The sequence below is a fragment of the Brachyistius frenatus genome, unplaced genomic scaffold (genome assembly GCF_029030835.1).
Source record: "Brachyistius frenatus isolate BFR_SWC_R1_liver_20210118 unplaced genomic scaffold, ASM2903083v1 Contig_79, whole genome shotgun sequence".
NCBI classification, from domain to species: domain Eukaryota; kingdom Metazoa; phylum Chordata; class Actinopteri; family Embiotocidae; genus Brachyistius; species Brachyistius frenatus.
Genome location: NW_027210678.1, coordinates 1356237 through 1372834, shown reverse-complemented (window position 1 = coordinate 1372834; position 16598 = coordinate 1356237). Strand labels below are relative to the sequence as shown.

Below are 16598 nucleotides of genomic sequence, written 5' to 3'. Positions count from 1 at the left end.
ATCATCAGATTTTCACCAAGACTTGTATTACATTTTTTTTTTATTCACAGAAAAAGCATCTTCAGAAATTGGTTTGAAATCTTGACTTAGTTTCAGGAGGACCTGATTTTTGCAACCTGTTGAACATGTGCTGAATATATGAATCATCTCTGCACCAGTCTGAGTTTTGAAATTGATGTTTTTAAGTTTTGCGTGTGTTACTGAACCCTAAACACGGTGTTGTTTTCCTCCAAAGGTCAAAGGTCAGTCGGGAGACTTGTGCATCAGGATTTAACAGAATTGTAGGTGCTTCTTTATTTTGTATTTTTGCACAATAAATAAACCCAATCATTACATAATAGGAATGCATCTGTTAAACGGGGGGAAACAGCTGATAACAAAACGCATTCATCAGCATCTTCAGTGATTTTACGTGTTTCAAAGTAGAGAAAAGCATCTTGTAAAAAAAAAAAAAATAAAATAAAATGCCTGCAGCACCGAGAAGACGTCCCGTTTTATAAATGTGTAAAAACATAAATAAATGTGTGCGCTCATTGTTGCATCAGTTGTGCCCTTTTCAGTTATCTCTGCTGTGATATCAGCCTGCAGTGGATAAGTCATACCACCCACACTCAGCAGCTGCCCCCCCCCCCCCCCCCCCCGACCTCCAGAAAGCCCCTATTTGTCAGGTCACACACCATCTGGGGAGATCGGGGCAGAAGAAGCGGTCCGTCCACTCCACCAATTCACTGCAGGAATAAAAAAATTAAAAAAATAAAATAAATGTGCATTTAATGTTTTTGTTTTGTTTTTTACTCGTAGTGATTTTGCGTGAATCATTCCAGTACACGTGTACAAGTTTGTGTTTGTGTCGCCCTGCGTGGGTGGATGTCTGTCGCCCAGCCGGACCTGCAGTGGTTGAGACTGAGAGCTCAACAACATGTTACAGCTGTGTGTGTGTGTGTGTGTGTGTGTGTGTGTGTGTGTGTGTGCGTGTGTGTGTGTGTGTGTGTGTGTGTGTGTGCGTGTGCGTGCAGTAGAAGTTATCTGCGCTGTCCTCCAGGTCTCGGAGGCTGAATTAAGATGAGTTACGGCCGGCCGTGTGAAATGTCCCCGGTGGCTCTTGAACCGACCTGCTTCTGTCGGCAGCATCTGCTAATTACATGTCTCGTCCTCGGTGGACCGACGGTGGACAGCCGCGGTCCGGCCGTCTGAAGTTAAACTTTTCTTACAGGAGCTGCAGAATAAATGAAGTGAGATTTTCCCGTCAGTGACTTTTTGTTTTATCGTCACTAATCTCGTATTAAAAGTGCGTTTACCGTCGAACATGTTAAGTCCTGACGAGGTGCGTTACTCAAGCAGAAGCTGCGCGGTTGGCAGGTTTTCAGCTCGGCTCACGGGTTTGTTTTCCCGAAGCAGATAAAAACACTTTGTGTGTGTGTGTGTGTGTGTGTGTGTGTGTGTGTGTGTGTGTGTGTGTGTGTGTGTGTGTGTGTGTGTGTGTGTGTGTGTGTGTGCAGACGAGGTGCCTCCCAAGTCTCCCAAGTCAAAGCCAGGTCTGAATGTAACCTCCTAACTAAACAAAACTTTGGCCTTAAAAGTAAGCAGAGATTTTGTGATTTGCAGCTTGAAAGAAGTCGAAGCGTTGAGATTAAAAAACAGGATAAATTTGGTTTCATGATGTAACCTGTAGACATGAAAAGAGGTTTTACTTAACAAAGGATTTCTGATATTAACTTCTGAGAATGTATTTTAACATACAAACAACCTCATCGACCTTCGAGTGATGTTCAGTGTTTGTTAATGATCTCGCAGTTTGCAGTAGATTATGATTGAAAACATCAAACTGTAAGTGCGCGTCCAAATATGGTCACTTCCTGCTCAGATCATTCACCAACCAATGTGTGACGTCGCTGCTGGATGCTGATTGGTCCAGATGAAGCAGAATAACAAGCCTTAATGATTACGAGCTCTAATAAAGGGAAGAAGCGGTTAATTCCCAACAATAATGAAGCCGTTATCTGGAAGTATTTTTCTATTCATCCAAGGTCATTCATTCCTCCTCCTCTCACGTATACTTCTCATTCTCACAGCGAGAGCCCATAACTTCATTCTTGGTCGCGCTCCAACAGGGGAACTCATCGTTGGTTTGACCAGGACCTCATGTATTCAGTTAAAACCAATCAAAGCTCCATTCATTCCACCAGCCCCATAATGCCCGATTCACTTCCAGCCAATAATAGGGAATGTGTTGTAGTTTTTTAATGGAAAAGGCCGCTTATTTTTTTATTTTTTTCCCTCAAGCAGCCGCGTTAAAATAGCTTGCAGGGCAACAAAATAAATAAAAAACCTGAGGTAACGTTTCAATAAAAAATTCAGAGCGTGTTTACTTTGGATGTGTAAAGGACAGATATTACACTGTAAATTAACCGGCTGTTTCCCATCGCTGCTCTGACATTTATTGGGGGAGAGAGAGAGAGAGAGAGAGAGAGAGAGAGAGAGAGAGAGAGAGAGAGAGAGAGAGAGAGAGAGAGAGAGAGAGAGAGAGAAGCCAATATATTGAGTTATTTTTTCGACCTGTATGTAGGCTGTCGGTCGGTCTAATTACCAATGCAGAGTGGCACAAATACCTGTTTGTCCAAAATTCACAAGATAATAACTACATTAACCGACCGTATGTTGATTTTAATACCTCATGAAGTAAATTTATCAGATTCAGACCAAATTCAACTCAAGATTCTTTGTTCCTGCGTCTCTCGACACACCAAAACCATGTGACAAGCCTTCATCAACATTAAAGCTCTTAAAGGTCCCATATTTGAAACTTTTCTGGTCTTTATTTGCATATTCATTTCCATAATAATGTATTTGTGTGGTTTCAAGTATCAAAAACCATTGTGCATTGATATCAGCGACGTAGCTAGAGTTTGTGACATCGCAAACTTGCCGAAGACCAAACGGCACAGTCCTGACCTGCTACGTAATCAGAAAAGACATGGAGATTTGAATTTATATAATATGGGACCTTTAACATCTAATACCATAACTCCACCATGGTTACAATAGTTACTGGTAAACAACGTTTATTTCAATTTCTCAGTAAAATTATATATATATAAAAACGATTTAATGAACATTTTTACTTTAAATTGAAATGTTGTGTCATTGTCCTTTTTTCACTTTTAGGTCCCCTCAGGCCTTGACGTAAAGGGGTTTTGTGACTTCGTTAAAGTTCTTAAAGTTATTTAAGAAATAGTTTGAAATGTTCAGAAACACACCGTTTTTAAGCTCTCTCGCCTGTACGGTGAATATAAAGTTGAGGCCTGGTCAAAACCTACAACCAACAACCGACGTGATTTAAACTCAACCCTCATTAGCGATCGCAGCTATTGATGAGTGGATGGTTTCTCAGCTCAAATCCATTTAAAATGTCCTGAGTCGTGTGCTGTATTTATCTAAGGTCTCTAACCTGAGTCATGGACATAAAAAAATAAAAGAAATATGACTGTGGGCAGCCTGAGGAGAGGAGAGAGATTTAGAGGTTTATGGGTAAAAAGCTGAGACTTGGTACAATGCCAACGTCCACATTGTAAAATAAGGTTCAGTTATCTGTAAACACTGCAGTCAACACAGTGGAGTACAATAAATGTACAGGAATATGTCTGTAGGGTGCAGTTGGCAAAGAGAAGTACAGCAGCCCCCATAATACACGGTTACTGGACCTCACACGCTCTCCACATAATGTCCATTCATTCCTTATAACTGCAGCTTCCACTCTGTACTTTGGGATAGTTATAGAAGGAGCTGCGTCACTTCATCTCCTCTGTGGGGATTTAAAGCCGAAGCTCGCTGATGCCGGTGTCAGAAAAACACACCGTGAATTTGAAACACGAGGCTACGTGTCAAAATGTCAAAAGTTTATTTATCATGTAAGAATTGAATGAAATTAGACTTTTTTTTGTGCATTATTCTTCATAACAGTATTGATTTATTTTTTTCTTTAAGTATGTACCTCGGTACATTTAAAAGGCGATTTAGATAAATAAAAACAAAAAACTCTTAACTCATGACCCATTAATAATCACTTTTTTTTTAATATCTATTACTTGCAACACCTCCACAAAGCCGTTCTCATCGTGCTGCTTGTTTCAGACCCTCTAAGATACAATAAGGTCATTCACAAAAACCCAGTATTCATAGTCGCCCCTGAGGCGTGCACAGACCAGCCCCTCGAACAATAACAGCAGCTCCTCCAGCACACCCTGCAATTTATTACATATCGTCAGCTGTCAACGTGGGAAGTTAAAGTGCAGACAGAAGTGTAGGAAGACGAGTAGACGGAGTTAAAGAAGGACTAAACGCTGCGAGATACCAAATGCGTATGAACGTAGGAATTTGACGGTGCCGATTGCCGTGTTTTGTCCCGCAGCGATCACACGCCCGAGTTTGGCAAAATGCAATTTGTCAATCGGTGTTCTTCTAATTTTCCTTAAAAAAAATAATATTGGAAAGTTGCCGTGTTTATCGTTGACATCATGTAAAAAGTCTAGAAGCTGTGTTGATGTGCTTTGCTCTCTGCGCTGCCCTCTAGTGGACTCTAGATGGTGACCAGTGACGTTTATCTCCATCTTAACTCCACCCTGTTAAACCCACCGTTTCATTTCCACATACGTTTATACCAAAACTCAATCACATGCGTGAGTGCATTTCAGTTTGGTCGTCGATATCGACGTCATATGCAAGTTGCCAGTCTAAGGCCCTGATAGCAATATAACCTCAGTTTAATACAACTTTAATATTGGCAATCATTTCTAGTTTAGAAAAAGACACTTTTCAGACCAAGAACAGCAGTGATGAGCTGCAAAAAGGATTTCAAACTGGGATGTCTGGTTAGCAAATTTGGGTAAACAAAATATTTCCATGTAGTTTTTAAAAGTCTTTGTGGCTGTTAGAACTGAAACAGACTGTGGGACAAATTTTATTTATTGTATTCAGTTTATAGAGAATTACACAATGCCGTGGGAATACAACACTAAGTAGGAAAATCTACAATAATAATAATAATAAAAAGAAAAAAGAAAAGCACGTAGTTGTCATGTTGCAGTTTTACCAAAGAAGGAAGGAAACCAGGAAGTTGGAAGCAGCCGGTGTGATGAGAGAGTGATGAAGGGTAGTGATTGATGCCTGGGAAGCGTCCTGATCCCAGAGGAAGGTCTAACCTCAGCGATCACGATTAGCCCGTCCCGACACTCCATCAGGCCGCTCGATGGCTCCCGGCGGTGCGTTCAGGGGAGTGCGGAGGCTGGTTTTCGGGGAAAGGAATGTGCTTCGCTGAGGTTCTTCGGTTATTTATTTTGGTCCGGAGAGAGAGACTGAAGGCACTTCTGTTTTTCAGGATGGTTCTGGGAAGAGCTCGTCTCCGACTTCGTGCGTTGACACCATGATATGTGTGCGCTGGAAGCGAAAGCTTCGAAGCCGCTGTCTTCACTGTGCTGGTGCGGCGGTCCGCTGATGATTATCACAGACACGTCTGCAGAAGAAGTCCATGTTCAGCTTTGAAGAAAAAAATAGTAGTGACACATTATGAAATAACTCTTTTTGAGTACCGAAGTGGTTCAAATCTCTAAAGCCTCGAGAGTCACTTGTGGTTCAACCTTTAAGGGTTTTCAAACTATTCATTATCGGTTCATAAGCGTTTATTCCTCCATGTTCTGCGGCCTGAAATAAAAACATCAGAACTTGCACAGTTGCAAGTCTCCTTCCATTAAACTGGCCGAACAAAATACATATTGTATAAGACATTATGAATGAATAAAACATCCACTTCTCCACTTATCCCGGGAGTGACACAGCCAAACTGTGTGTGAGGTGAGTGGAAAAGGAAACCAATAACTTGATGCACTTCCCTCTCACGGAAAAGTCCAAGTGTGCCCAAAGAGTTTCATTCACTCACACCGGCGTCCGTTTCCAACAAAATGTCAAAAAGCAGCTAAAATGCAGACGCTCGCACGAGGAGCTCCAAAAACTTGCTGCACTTTCCCAGGCTGGATGTAATGCCAATGAATTCCCAGCACATTTTTTTTTATATTTACATTTAGGGCACGAAAAAAAAAAAAAAAAAGACAACTTAATCCAGAGTGTTTTACAATCAGCGCCGTCACACAAAGCTGAAAGGGGGAAAGAAAAAAAAAACGGCAAATGAAAGCTGCAGCGGAGATTAATGTTGCTATTAAATCTAATTCATTATTAACTTCAAAACAAACATGAAATGTTTTAGTGTTTACCAAAGTACAGTTAAAAAAAAAAAAGAAGACTTGGATTGGAAAACCATGTTGGACCTGACTCAGCACAGCTTGGCATCTTTTATGGATGAAGTAAGAGACTGATGATCCACCTGATAGCACAAACAAATCTTTTATGCAATTATGTTTTATTCTTATTTTTTATAATAATGCAAACTGAAGTCATTCGCCATTCGTAGGCCGCCAGAAACAGACGTCATAGTCAACCTCAGCCCCAAAAAAATAGTTACGTAATAAATAATCAATAGTCTTTTTGTTTTTGAAGTTTCTGGTGAGAAAAAACATCGTAGCCCTGAAAACGTTGAGACCTGACTTGAAGACTTTATTTGAACTTGCTTTAAAAGACCTCAGCGCTCCGGGCAGAACAGAACAAGCCGACTGCTCCGTCTCCAAAGTTACAAGCGAGTCAAACGAAAGGGCAAAAGCAGGAAATGGTCCCACGTCGTCGGAACAAGCCGGCATATAAAAGTGAAACGCCAGCTGAAGAAAATATTTTCGTAGGTTTGAAGACAACTCGGTTTCCATGCGAATGTTACTGAAAGATGTTCAGTGTGATTCGGGGTCCTGGTCCGCCTGCCAAGGTTCTGCTGGTGCAAATACTCGAGCCGTCAGACCGTTGTTGTGTTCGGGGGGTAGAGGAGTGACAGCGGTGGGAGCTGGTCCACTTCAGCCTGACTTACAGCCGGGCGGCGAGACAAGGAATGAGGAAAAATAAATAAATAAAAAAGATTCAGAAAGGGAGGCCAGAAACTGAAAGAATATGATTTAAACTCTCTTGTGCTCATTTCTTTTACAGTACAAACTGCCAACAATGTGTCGCTCGATGCCCCAGTGACAAAAACAACAAAACACTCGCCACCTCAGAGCGTTTTGCAGAAAGTGCAGCTTGCCATTACGCAATCTGCCAACAATCCACAACATAATCAAATACACACAAGAAACAATGTGCATACCCTCCTCCTCCCCCCACCTCCTCCCTCCCCCTCCTCCGAGTCCAGCAATCCAGTTACCACCTTAACACTGCGAGAGGCAATTTCCTGTGCGGCTCCGCTGACGAGGTTTCAGAGTAAGAAAACGGGGCCAGTAATTGAATCTCGGAGCTCTTGTTAAAAGCGCAGCTGTCGACGGCGAAGCTCGGTGGACGCCGAGTGTGAATTCTTGTGTCGTGGTGCAAGCGGTGGAGCCGCGGTCACATGTGCCAGCCGTCAGCGGCGGGTTTCAAGTCCAGAGTCTGCAGAGGAAAAGCTCCACGGAGTCGTCTCACGCACACGTGTGAACAAATGGTCGGCGTGCTGCGACGCGGACGAACCGCGTGAAATGAAACGTTATCGTAGGTACGAGTCAACATCCCAGAAAATGTTGTGATTTTAAGTCCGTAGTTGTTGTTTTGTTGTCAGCTGATGCACGTTGTTACTTTGCAGATTATGATTTTTTTTTTTTTTTTTACATAAAAAACTAATGAAGCTCTCGATTTTAAAACCAAAGTTTGAATGCTGGTCTAAAGATGATTGAACATCTGTAAATCAATCGGTCATGTTTTTAATATCAGCTTTCTCGTCAAGCAAAAACACTATTATATACTTAATATAAGTATTTATGATGAATCCTCTGGGGACCACGAATGTCTGTCCGATATTCTAAAGACCAATCCACCAAATGGTTGTGGAGATGGTTTTTTGAGTCTAACCACTAGTTTTGGGGATTCTGCCCACGACCTGGAATTCACAACTTGATGCCTCAACAGCAATTAAATGACATCTCACAAAACAGCCGGACGACCCTGATTTAAAGGAGGGGCCTCCTTTAAATCAGGGAGGCGACCGGACGTTTTCGTGTCCTGAACTTCGTGTCGTGTCGTTACGTTGTAGAAACAGACGCTATAAAGGAGCTTAAAATGCCTGAACACGTCTCCTCCCTTCCAGATCCCCGGTTGGAGCTGCGTAACCCAAAAGGACCAGACTGGGAAAATGACACGAGTCAATCACGTCCCCAGAGCTGTCAGACCGCCCCTCCCCCTCCTCTCCCCCCCCCCCCCTCCCGACGCGCAGAGGTGCATGTGAAGTTCAGGCACATAAATTAAAAAAAAAAAAAAAAGAAACTTAGAGTTGGAAAAACAGAAGAAAGTTGCAGACAAGTGAGACATGCAGAGCCGAGCCATGAGAGCATGTTGTGGTCAGAGTTTACTGCTCGGCTCGACCGCTCCACGTCTGCCAGCTCGGGAATAAATTCAGGCCGACTGCTGCTGCCAGAAGGAGCAGAGCACCATTACATCGTACTCTTTCCAGCCCACTGGAAACGCTCCTCGGTTTATAATGGGGGGGGGGGGGGGGGGTTAACCACCACCTGTTCGTCACCTTACAGCATCGCCGGCCCGGCAGTTTTAATGGTGTTGTAACAACACGGGGGAATATGGGGGAATATCCTGCTTCGTTTCAGGGAAGTACCAGCATGCACTGGGGCCGTGTCGAGTCCTCACCGCGCTTAAGCTTTCACTTCGGTTTGCTGCCGATTTAATATGTCAATCATCGTGTTATTAAGCCGTTATTAAGCGCTCCCTAACGTAGGAGCCACGGTAACGTTTCCATAACTCCTCCTACTCAGCAGCACCGTCTCCCCACGAAGGGCTTCGGTTCGCTTTCAGAAAAAAAATGGAGAACAATCTTTCACCCTTTTTTTTTTTTTCGGTGCACATTTTCATGAGTTCATTCTAATAGAAAACGTTGTTCTGATGTCAGACTGGAAAGCTTCAGTTACAATGAGCTCAGTCCGCTCGTTGTCAAACTAAATTATTCTTAATTAGTTGCTGAAATTTTGTTTTCTTTTAAGATTGCGTCATTTATTGCGAAAGTGCAGCTTATATATATATATATATATATATATATACATATATAGTTTGTTATTTTTGTATGATTTGTGCGCACCGGAGCAGCGGGTGCTCAGCACCACACAGGGAGCATGGGAATGACTGCTCAGGGGTCAAAGGTCAGGGAGTGAGTTGAACAGGAAATACCCAATACGGTGAACATCATTATCCCGTTCTGCTCAATTACAAAAGTGTTTATCATCGTCGGTCGTGGAATCAATCACGTTTCCTCGGACCTGATGGATGAAAGCTGTCACTGCGGATTCAGGAAAAAAAAAATCAAGTAGTTTACTTCATAAAGACGATATATTTGGAATTAGACCAAAGTAGTCGAGTCCTACGTTGCGTATTTGTAATTTGGGAGTACGAAAGTACTCCTGAGTTCATGTTGAGTTTAGTAGAGTCAGATTTCATTTAAAGACAATTACCAAACGTTGCCCGCGACCATTTTTCAGTGAACACATACGGATATCGATATTCACTAATAAAAATAAAAAAAAGAATAATAATAAAAGACTGGCTTTCTCATTGTTTATATTGTTTATACAAAGTTGGTTTTCTGGTCGTCTTCTGTTTAAGATAAGGAGCCAGGAAACAATCAACACAATTCAATAATCACCCCGGCTGTTTAAACCCAACCAGGGAGGCCTTTCTCTCTCTGTTTATTTTACTTGTATCGCGTTGCATTTTCTTTTTAATTTCATGGCCAAGCGGACCTCCCTGATACACTCCCCCCCCACTCCCTCTTCCTTCCCCCCACGTCCCAGCCAACTCCCCTTCACCCTCACCCTCTTTCTGTCCTCCCTCCAGTGGCCCTGAATCCCCTCATCACACCAGAGGAAAGCTCTCCACATCGCCCCCCCCCACCCCCTCCCCCCCACACACACTCCCACCCACCCACCTCCCCCCTAAAAGGTCACACTGCTCTCACACAGATGAGGTTGAACTTTCTCTCATGAATACACACTCTAAAAAGAAAGCACACACACACACGCTTTTGTCTACATAAATACATCCGTACAAATTCCTGAGTTTACAACATTTCAGAATCCACCTTCTTTCTGTCTGTTTGTTGGTCGCGCTGACAGGACCACCCTCAAACCCCCAAACCCCCAAACCCTCAAACCCTCAAACCCCCAAACCTCAAACCCTCAAACCCCCAAACCCCCAAACCTCAAACCCCCAAACCCTCAAACCCCCAAACCCCCAAACCCTCAAACCCCCAAACCTCAAACCCTCAAACCCCCAAACCCTCAAACCCCCAAACCCCCAAACCCTCAAACCTCAAACCCTCAAACCCCCAAAACCTCAAACCCTCAAACCTACAAACCCTCAAACCCCCAAACCCTCAAACCCCCAAACCCCCAAACCTCAAACCCTCAAACCTCAAACCCCCAAACCCTCAAACCCTCAAACCTCAAACCCCCAAACTCCCAAACCTCAAACCCTCAAACCTCAAACCCCCAAAACCTCAAACCCTCAAACCTACAAACCCTCAAACCCCCAAACCCTCAAACCCCCAAACCCCCAAACCTCAAACCCTCAAACCTCAAACCCCAAACCCTCAAACCCTCAAACCCTCAAACCTCAAACCCTCAAACCTCAAACCCCCAAACCCTCAAACCCCCAAACCCCCAAAACCCTCAAACCTCAAACCCCAAACCCCCAAACCTCAAACCCCCAAACCCTCAAACCCTCAAACCTCAAACCCCCAAACCCCCAAACCCCCAAACCTCAAACCCCCAAACCCTCAAACCCTCAAACCTCAAACCCCAAACCCTCAAACCCTCAAACCTCAAACCCCCAAACCCTCAAACCCCCAAACCCCAAAAACCCTCAAACCTCAAACCCCAAACCCCCAAACCCCCAAACCTCAAACCCCCAAACCCTCAAACCCTCAAACCTCAAACCCCCAAACCCTCAAACCCTCAAACCCTCAAACCTCAAACCTCCAAACCCTCAAACCTCAAACCGACACCCTGTAAGACGCTCAACGATGATGACGACCAACTGACACAATTTAACAAGCACTATTTTAGAGGTTATTTGTTAACATTTTTTTAAATTACACTCCTGCTGATGAGATTCGTCCCTCTTCGCTGTTCTGCACATTTTAGCCTCCTTCAGCTCGTCGTTTCAAGCTTTACAATCTGCAACGTGACCGTTTGTTTTCATTTTTTATTTTTTTTACGTTTAATTAACAGAAAACACATCTGGATATAGACCAAAGGAAAAATGTAAAAAGTTGTGACTAGACTGATAAACACAATGAACCATTTAACAAACAAACACCTCTATTATTATTATTATTATTATTATTATTTCCCCTGAGGAGTCGGTGGAGTTCAAAACGGAGCAAAAACAAAGAGTGTGCATTCACACAGCTCCAAATAAATAAATAAAGTTGTTGCGTCGTGTCTGCTTGAAGTGCAGATAGTCGGCTAACGTGTTTTAGGGACGAGCATCACGAAGCAAACCTGCTCCTTGAAATACGCTGTGAACGCATCACAACCAGGCGGCAGTAAAACAAACAGGGGAAATAAGGAAGAACGATAGTTGCGTATTCTAATTGATTTTTTTTGTTTATATTATAACGACTATTAGACTAAATTTATAGAAGTAAAATATTGGAGCGACATTACGAAAAGCTCACACAATACAATTAGAAAAACGTATTTCTTTTATACCATGTTTTAATTTGTTTAATTTTTAGGATTGTTTTATACAATCATTGTGTTGTTAAGACTTGTTAGAATTCACTTATTGTTTTGTTTTAATTGCTTATTTTATGTGAAGCACTTTGTAACTGAAGTTTAGAAAAGTGCTATACAAATAAAGTGTATTATTATTATTATAAAATCACAGCTGTGAAACGACCACGACTGGGACGGACACACTTTATAAGCGGCAGTCGACTTCACTCCCGGCAAAACAATCGCACACGTTGTGTGTCGTATGTTGGCAAAAATAGAAATGTCTGTAAGGAATGAGTGCTGACAGCAGCACGATAACTGTACGGTGTGACAGGTTACTCTCAGAAACATGACATGTGGTTCAAACACACGAATGTGTCTGTTTTTTCACCCTGACGTCTCTCCGTGAGGAAAGTGAATCCCGGGACATAAAGATGTCATCAACCAGCTGCGGCGGGTAATTCGTGGGGGAAACTCTTGGATTGAAACGATGATGGATGAGCGCCGGTTTCAGAGTTAACACCGCGTTTCTCCGCGGTCGGAGAGCGTATGGCCTCGACTTCAGCGCTCGGGCTCATCGTTCACGAGACCGGAGTAATCCTGTAAAACGAGTCACACGCTCGAAAGCGTCTTTATCCGGTTGATTTGGTGGATTTTGTGGAGGAAGTTGAGGCTACTGGAGTGAATGTCACGTATCTTTGTCTTATATCTCATTCAGAATAATTCCCCCTCATCTGGTAGCGCTGCAGTAAAACCTCATGAAGCTTAAAGTCGCTGAAGAATGAAAAAAAAAACCGAGATTAAAGAAACCTGACACCTCGAGTGTCAACCTGAGCTGTGACAGCTGTCAGTCACTCATCCACGTCGTCTCCGCAGGGTGCAGCCCACAGCAACCCAGCAGTGGATGTTTGTAGAGTCACAAAGACACTCGCTAGTTTTTGTATTATTTTTTTCTAACAGGTGCATTAGTTGGTGTCAGGTGTGGCTGCTGCCGAGCTGCAGAGGAACCGGAGCGCCGGGTTGGACCTCGTTTGTACTGCTGGTGTTTTCAGGGAGTTTTGATCGTACCACAGAGGAGGGTCATAGTTCAGAGATCCCTCACAGTCTTTATAATGAACTTATTGAACACGCAACTGAAGCCACAATTTGTGTCATTTATTAACATGAATTTGGGTCTTGGTGACCACCCACCCACCATCCCATTCCATCCACCCACCATCCCACCCACCATCCCACCCCATCCCACCGACCCACCATCCCATCCCATCCACCCACCATCCCACCCACCATCCCATCCACCACCCCATCCCACCGACCCACCCACCATCCCATCCCATCTCCAACCCTCCCACTTGGATAAATACAAAGATTTGATATCTATCCTCCGTTTCCTATATAATCAGCTGACATACTGGTTAAGGAAAAACTCCCCAAATGATCTCTGTGTTTTGTGTCCTAGTGTCATAGTCAAGAATAAAGTTTCCAATAATACATTGAGTTTAAACGGATTATTCCTCTAGAAATCAACAACTATTTATAAACTCCACACTAGAAACTGAACTCAAGTGACTGACATTTTTATTGAGTGGTCAGATTTGGTTTGTTTCACCAAAAACAACTTAATTATAAGAACACAACGTTTCTGAGTCATATTAAAAATGGTGCACTCAGGTGTCTTTAAAAGAGTAAAATCACAATTTATTATAATACATCTAAAAAGGTTTGGAGGACTCCTGAGAGTGATCCAAACAAAGAATCCAGTGCAGGTCGAGCATGTGTATTTATACCACGCTGAGAAAACCGCGGATATATAAAATATATAGGTTCAACTAATTAACACTGAGATCGGTGAGGTCGTCATGGGTGTGACATTCAGTTTACAGTCAGCTCTCCATTTCACACCACACTCACACACCGTATGACTCCGAGGAATGTCTGAAGGAATAAAAATAGATGCGATGCCTTCAGCCGTGTCAGTTTTTCTATATTTGTTAAATAAAGAAAGACTTTTTGTCCAGCCATTGCAAAAATTGTGCACAGTTGAGTCAATCCAAGCTCTTTCAGATTTGATGTTTTAAAGCGACTTGAAATCTACTTTCAGTCCGAACCGTCGCCATTCAGGTGTAAGAAGGTGGCGCGGAAAAAAAACACGTGAACTTGAAATGGGTCGATTTTCCTGTGCAAACACACACGGCCTATTATTTGGGTTTCAAGCTGAAAGGTTGCCAGGTTGTGCGCCGGTCCAATAGAAAAACAACACGGCTATGTGGAGCACAGATGGCGCAGCATATGGGTGAGTGTATGTATGAAATGACTCAAACAAAAAAAAAGATATTTCATTTGTCCAAATCTTATTTTTCTAAAGGATAGATGTAATTTAATGTTTTTAACACATCTGTGTGGCACCATATTCAATAGTTGTGCTGCTTTTCGACATCTGAAAACAACGCTGATATTTATATTTCATATTAGAGATCTGTCATTTCAGTTTTTAGTGCTTTTCGTTGGGTAACAGTGATTCTCAGTACCTAAGATACAGAATGTAAAAACAACTCTTCTAGGTTTTCTATCATTTTAGGAAGCAGGTGACGCCGAGCATTTCCCAGCATGCTTTGACATTTCCATCGAACCGTGGAACAAAAAAAAACAAAAAAACTACGTTTCCATCACTCGAGAAACGAGGATCTTAATTCAAACACGGCCTTTTTCTTCTTTTTTTGAACGTTTACGGGCTGCAGAGAGTTAAAAAGCGGGAGGTTGTGTAATGTATGTACACAGATAGCGAGACCACAGACCGGACAAGGAAATGCCAGGAAGACAGCGTGAGGCTGGTGCTCGAGCAGCGATAGGTGCTTTCTTATCTTGATGCGTGAAAAAGCTTTTTGATCTTCCCTCAAAGCTCCAAAAAAACATTTCAAGTAAAAAGACATTTCACATTACATGAAAAAGGCATCCGACCATGTTCTCATTGGCGAGCGGAAATTGCTTTATTGATGTTTCGCAGTCGGGCGGAGATACGTGAATCCAAGACAGAATTATGTGCAGGACTTTAAGTGGTTTTTAATTTTAACATTGAAGGGTATTTTTTTTTCTTGCTGAGACTTATGAAGTATCAAGTCGGCTGAATATCAAACAGACTTTAACAGCATCTGTTGTAGGAGCATTAATCCAGCTGCTGGTAGCATAACAAAAAAAATCAGACGTGTACTATATTCAAAACCAACAACCTTATTTCATTGTTGGGGATGAATGTGCATGGAAGTATCTTTTATCCAGATTAAATGTGTTTTAATGTTTTATTTATTTAGCCCGACGAGTCTGTTTGGTTCACACCTCTTTTTTAAGGCATTTTTCTTACTTTAATTCTTTGATATTTGCCAGCATTTCTGTATGAAATGAACTGTAAACAAAAAGAATCCTAAAATAATAATGTAGTTTTGGAAATTGAAATTATAAAAATTCTAAATAACAAATAGAAAAAGGTCCAATCTCCACTTTACTTTTTCCCTTTTCAACTTTCCATCACCCTCCCTCTGTCCTGCCTCCCCCCCCCCCACATCCCCCGCCCCCCTACCACCCCCACCCAGACTGGATTATTAGTATTTTTTTTTAAACACCCAGGCAGATGGCTTCAAACACCAGGTATCTCCCACGGGAGCCTCACGAGGAGGTCCTGGACACTCCAGGCCTGCCTGAACTGCAGGGTGTGTGTGTGTGTGTGTGTGTGTGTGTGTGTGTGTGTGTGTGTGTGTGTGTGTGTGTGTGTGTGTGTGTGTGTGTGTGTGTGTGTGTGTGTGTGTGTGTGTGTGTGTGTGTGTGGAAAGAAAGGACCAAATATATTTAAACATTACTCAGATTCCAGCCTTAATGCACAGAGTGGCTCAAAGCAAATGGAGCACAGCACGGAGGGGGGGGGGGGGGTGGAGGAGGCGCTGGGGGAGCGAGGGACGGCGAGTGGGCGAAGGAGACGAGGAAAAAAGAGAGAGGGGCAGATACCAGGAGAGCTGATTTCTCACAGATCTCATTGCATTTGTGTGATAAGAAAAGAAATGAAGCTTCTGATGAGAGGAAACTGCAACGGGACACGTTTCACCTTCTTTACATCGAGAAGCAGATCACAGGCAGCACGGAGGGAAACGAATGAGAGGCGGCTTCTGGGGGGGTTTTGCAAAAGATGTGAGCAGACATCTTGAAATGTACTCGGGATCACCTGTTTCAAGAGGTAAAAAAAAACAACATTTGAACATTAAGACTTTCATACTTAGAGAAAAAAAAAAAAAAAAAAAAAGTTAATATCAACACTTTGTTTCCTACATTTTGAATTAATGTTTATTTACCGGCGCGATAACGGCGCCGGGGTTTTTGCGTCGACGACATCTGATGCAGAGACGAAGTGACAGCTCGGCGTCTAAGAAGTGCGACGCTGACATGCGTGCTGCGGCCCGAGGCGCAGGAAGTGTGTAGGAAGACCGCCGTGTGACTGAGCTCGCAGGTTTGATCCCCGCCGCCGTCATGTGTGCTCATCACGACCACATTAGTGGCTTCACATATTTTTAGCCTGTTGCTGTGTGTGTGTTTGTTTTTTGTTGGTGTTGTTGTTGTTTTTGTTTTTACAGAGCCACCAAACCGAACCGCTAAAACATTTTTAATTCGGTTTGCGTTTCTAAATATGCACCGACATCAGTGAGAACGCTTGTTAGCTGTGATAAATCTGTCTGGCCTCAGATATTAATCATCCATCGATTTTATGTGGAACTCAAT

General features: G+C 42.9%; 1 protein-coding gene across 1 annotated transcript; it reads left to right on the top strand.

The window, feature by feature from the left end:
• The first annotated feature begins 9236 nt into the window (after window positions 1-9236).
• LOC138626945 (uncharacterized) lies at window positions 9237-11129 on the top strand. Its single transcript, XM_069708961.1, has 2 exons — window positions 9237-9263; window positions 10233-11129. The coding sequence occupies exons 1-2, from the start codon at window positions 9237-9239 to the stop codon at window positions 11127-11129; spliced, it is 924 nt and encodes a 307-aa protein (XP_069565062.1).
• The last annotated feature ends 5469 nt before the right edge of the window (window positions 11130-16598 follow it).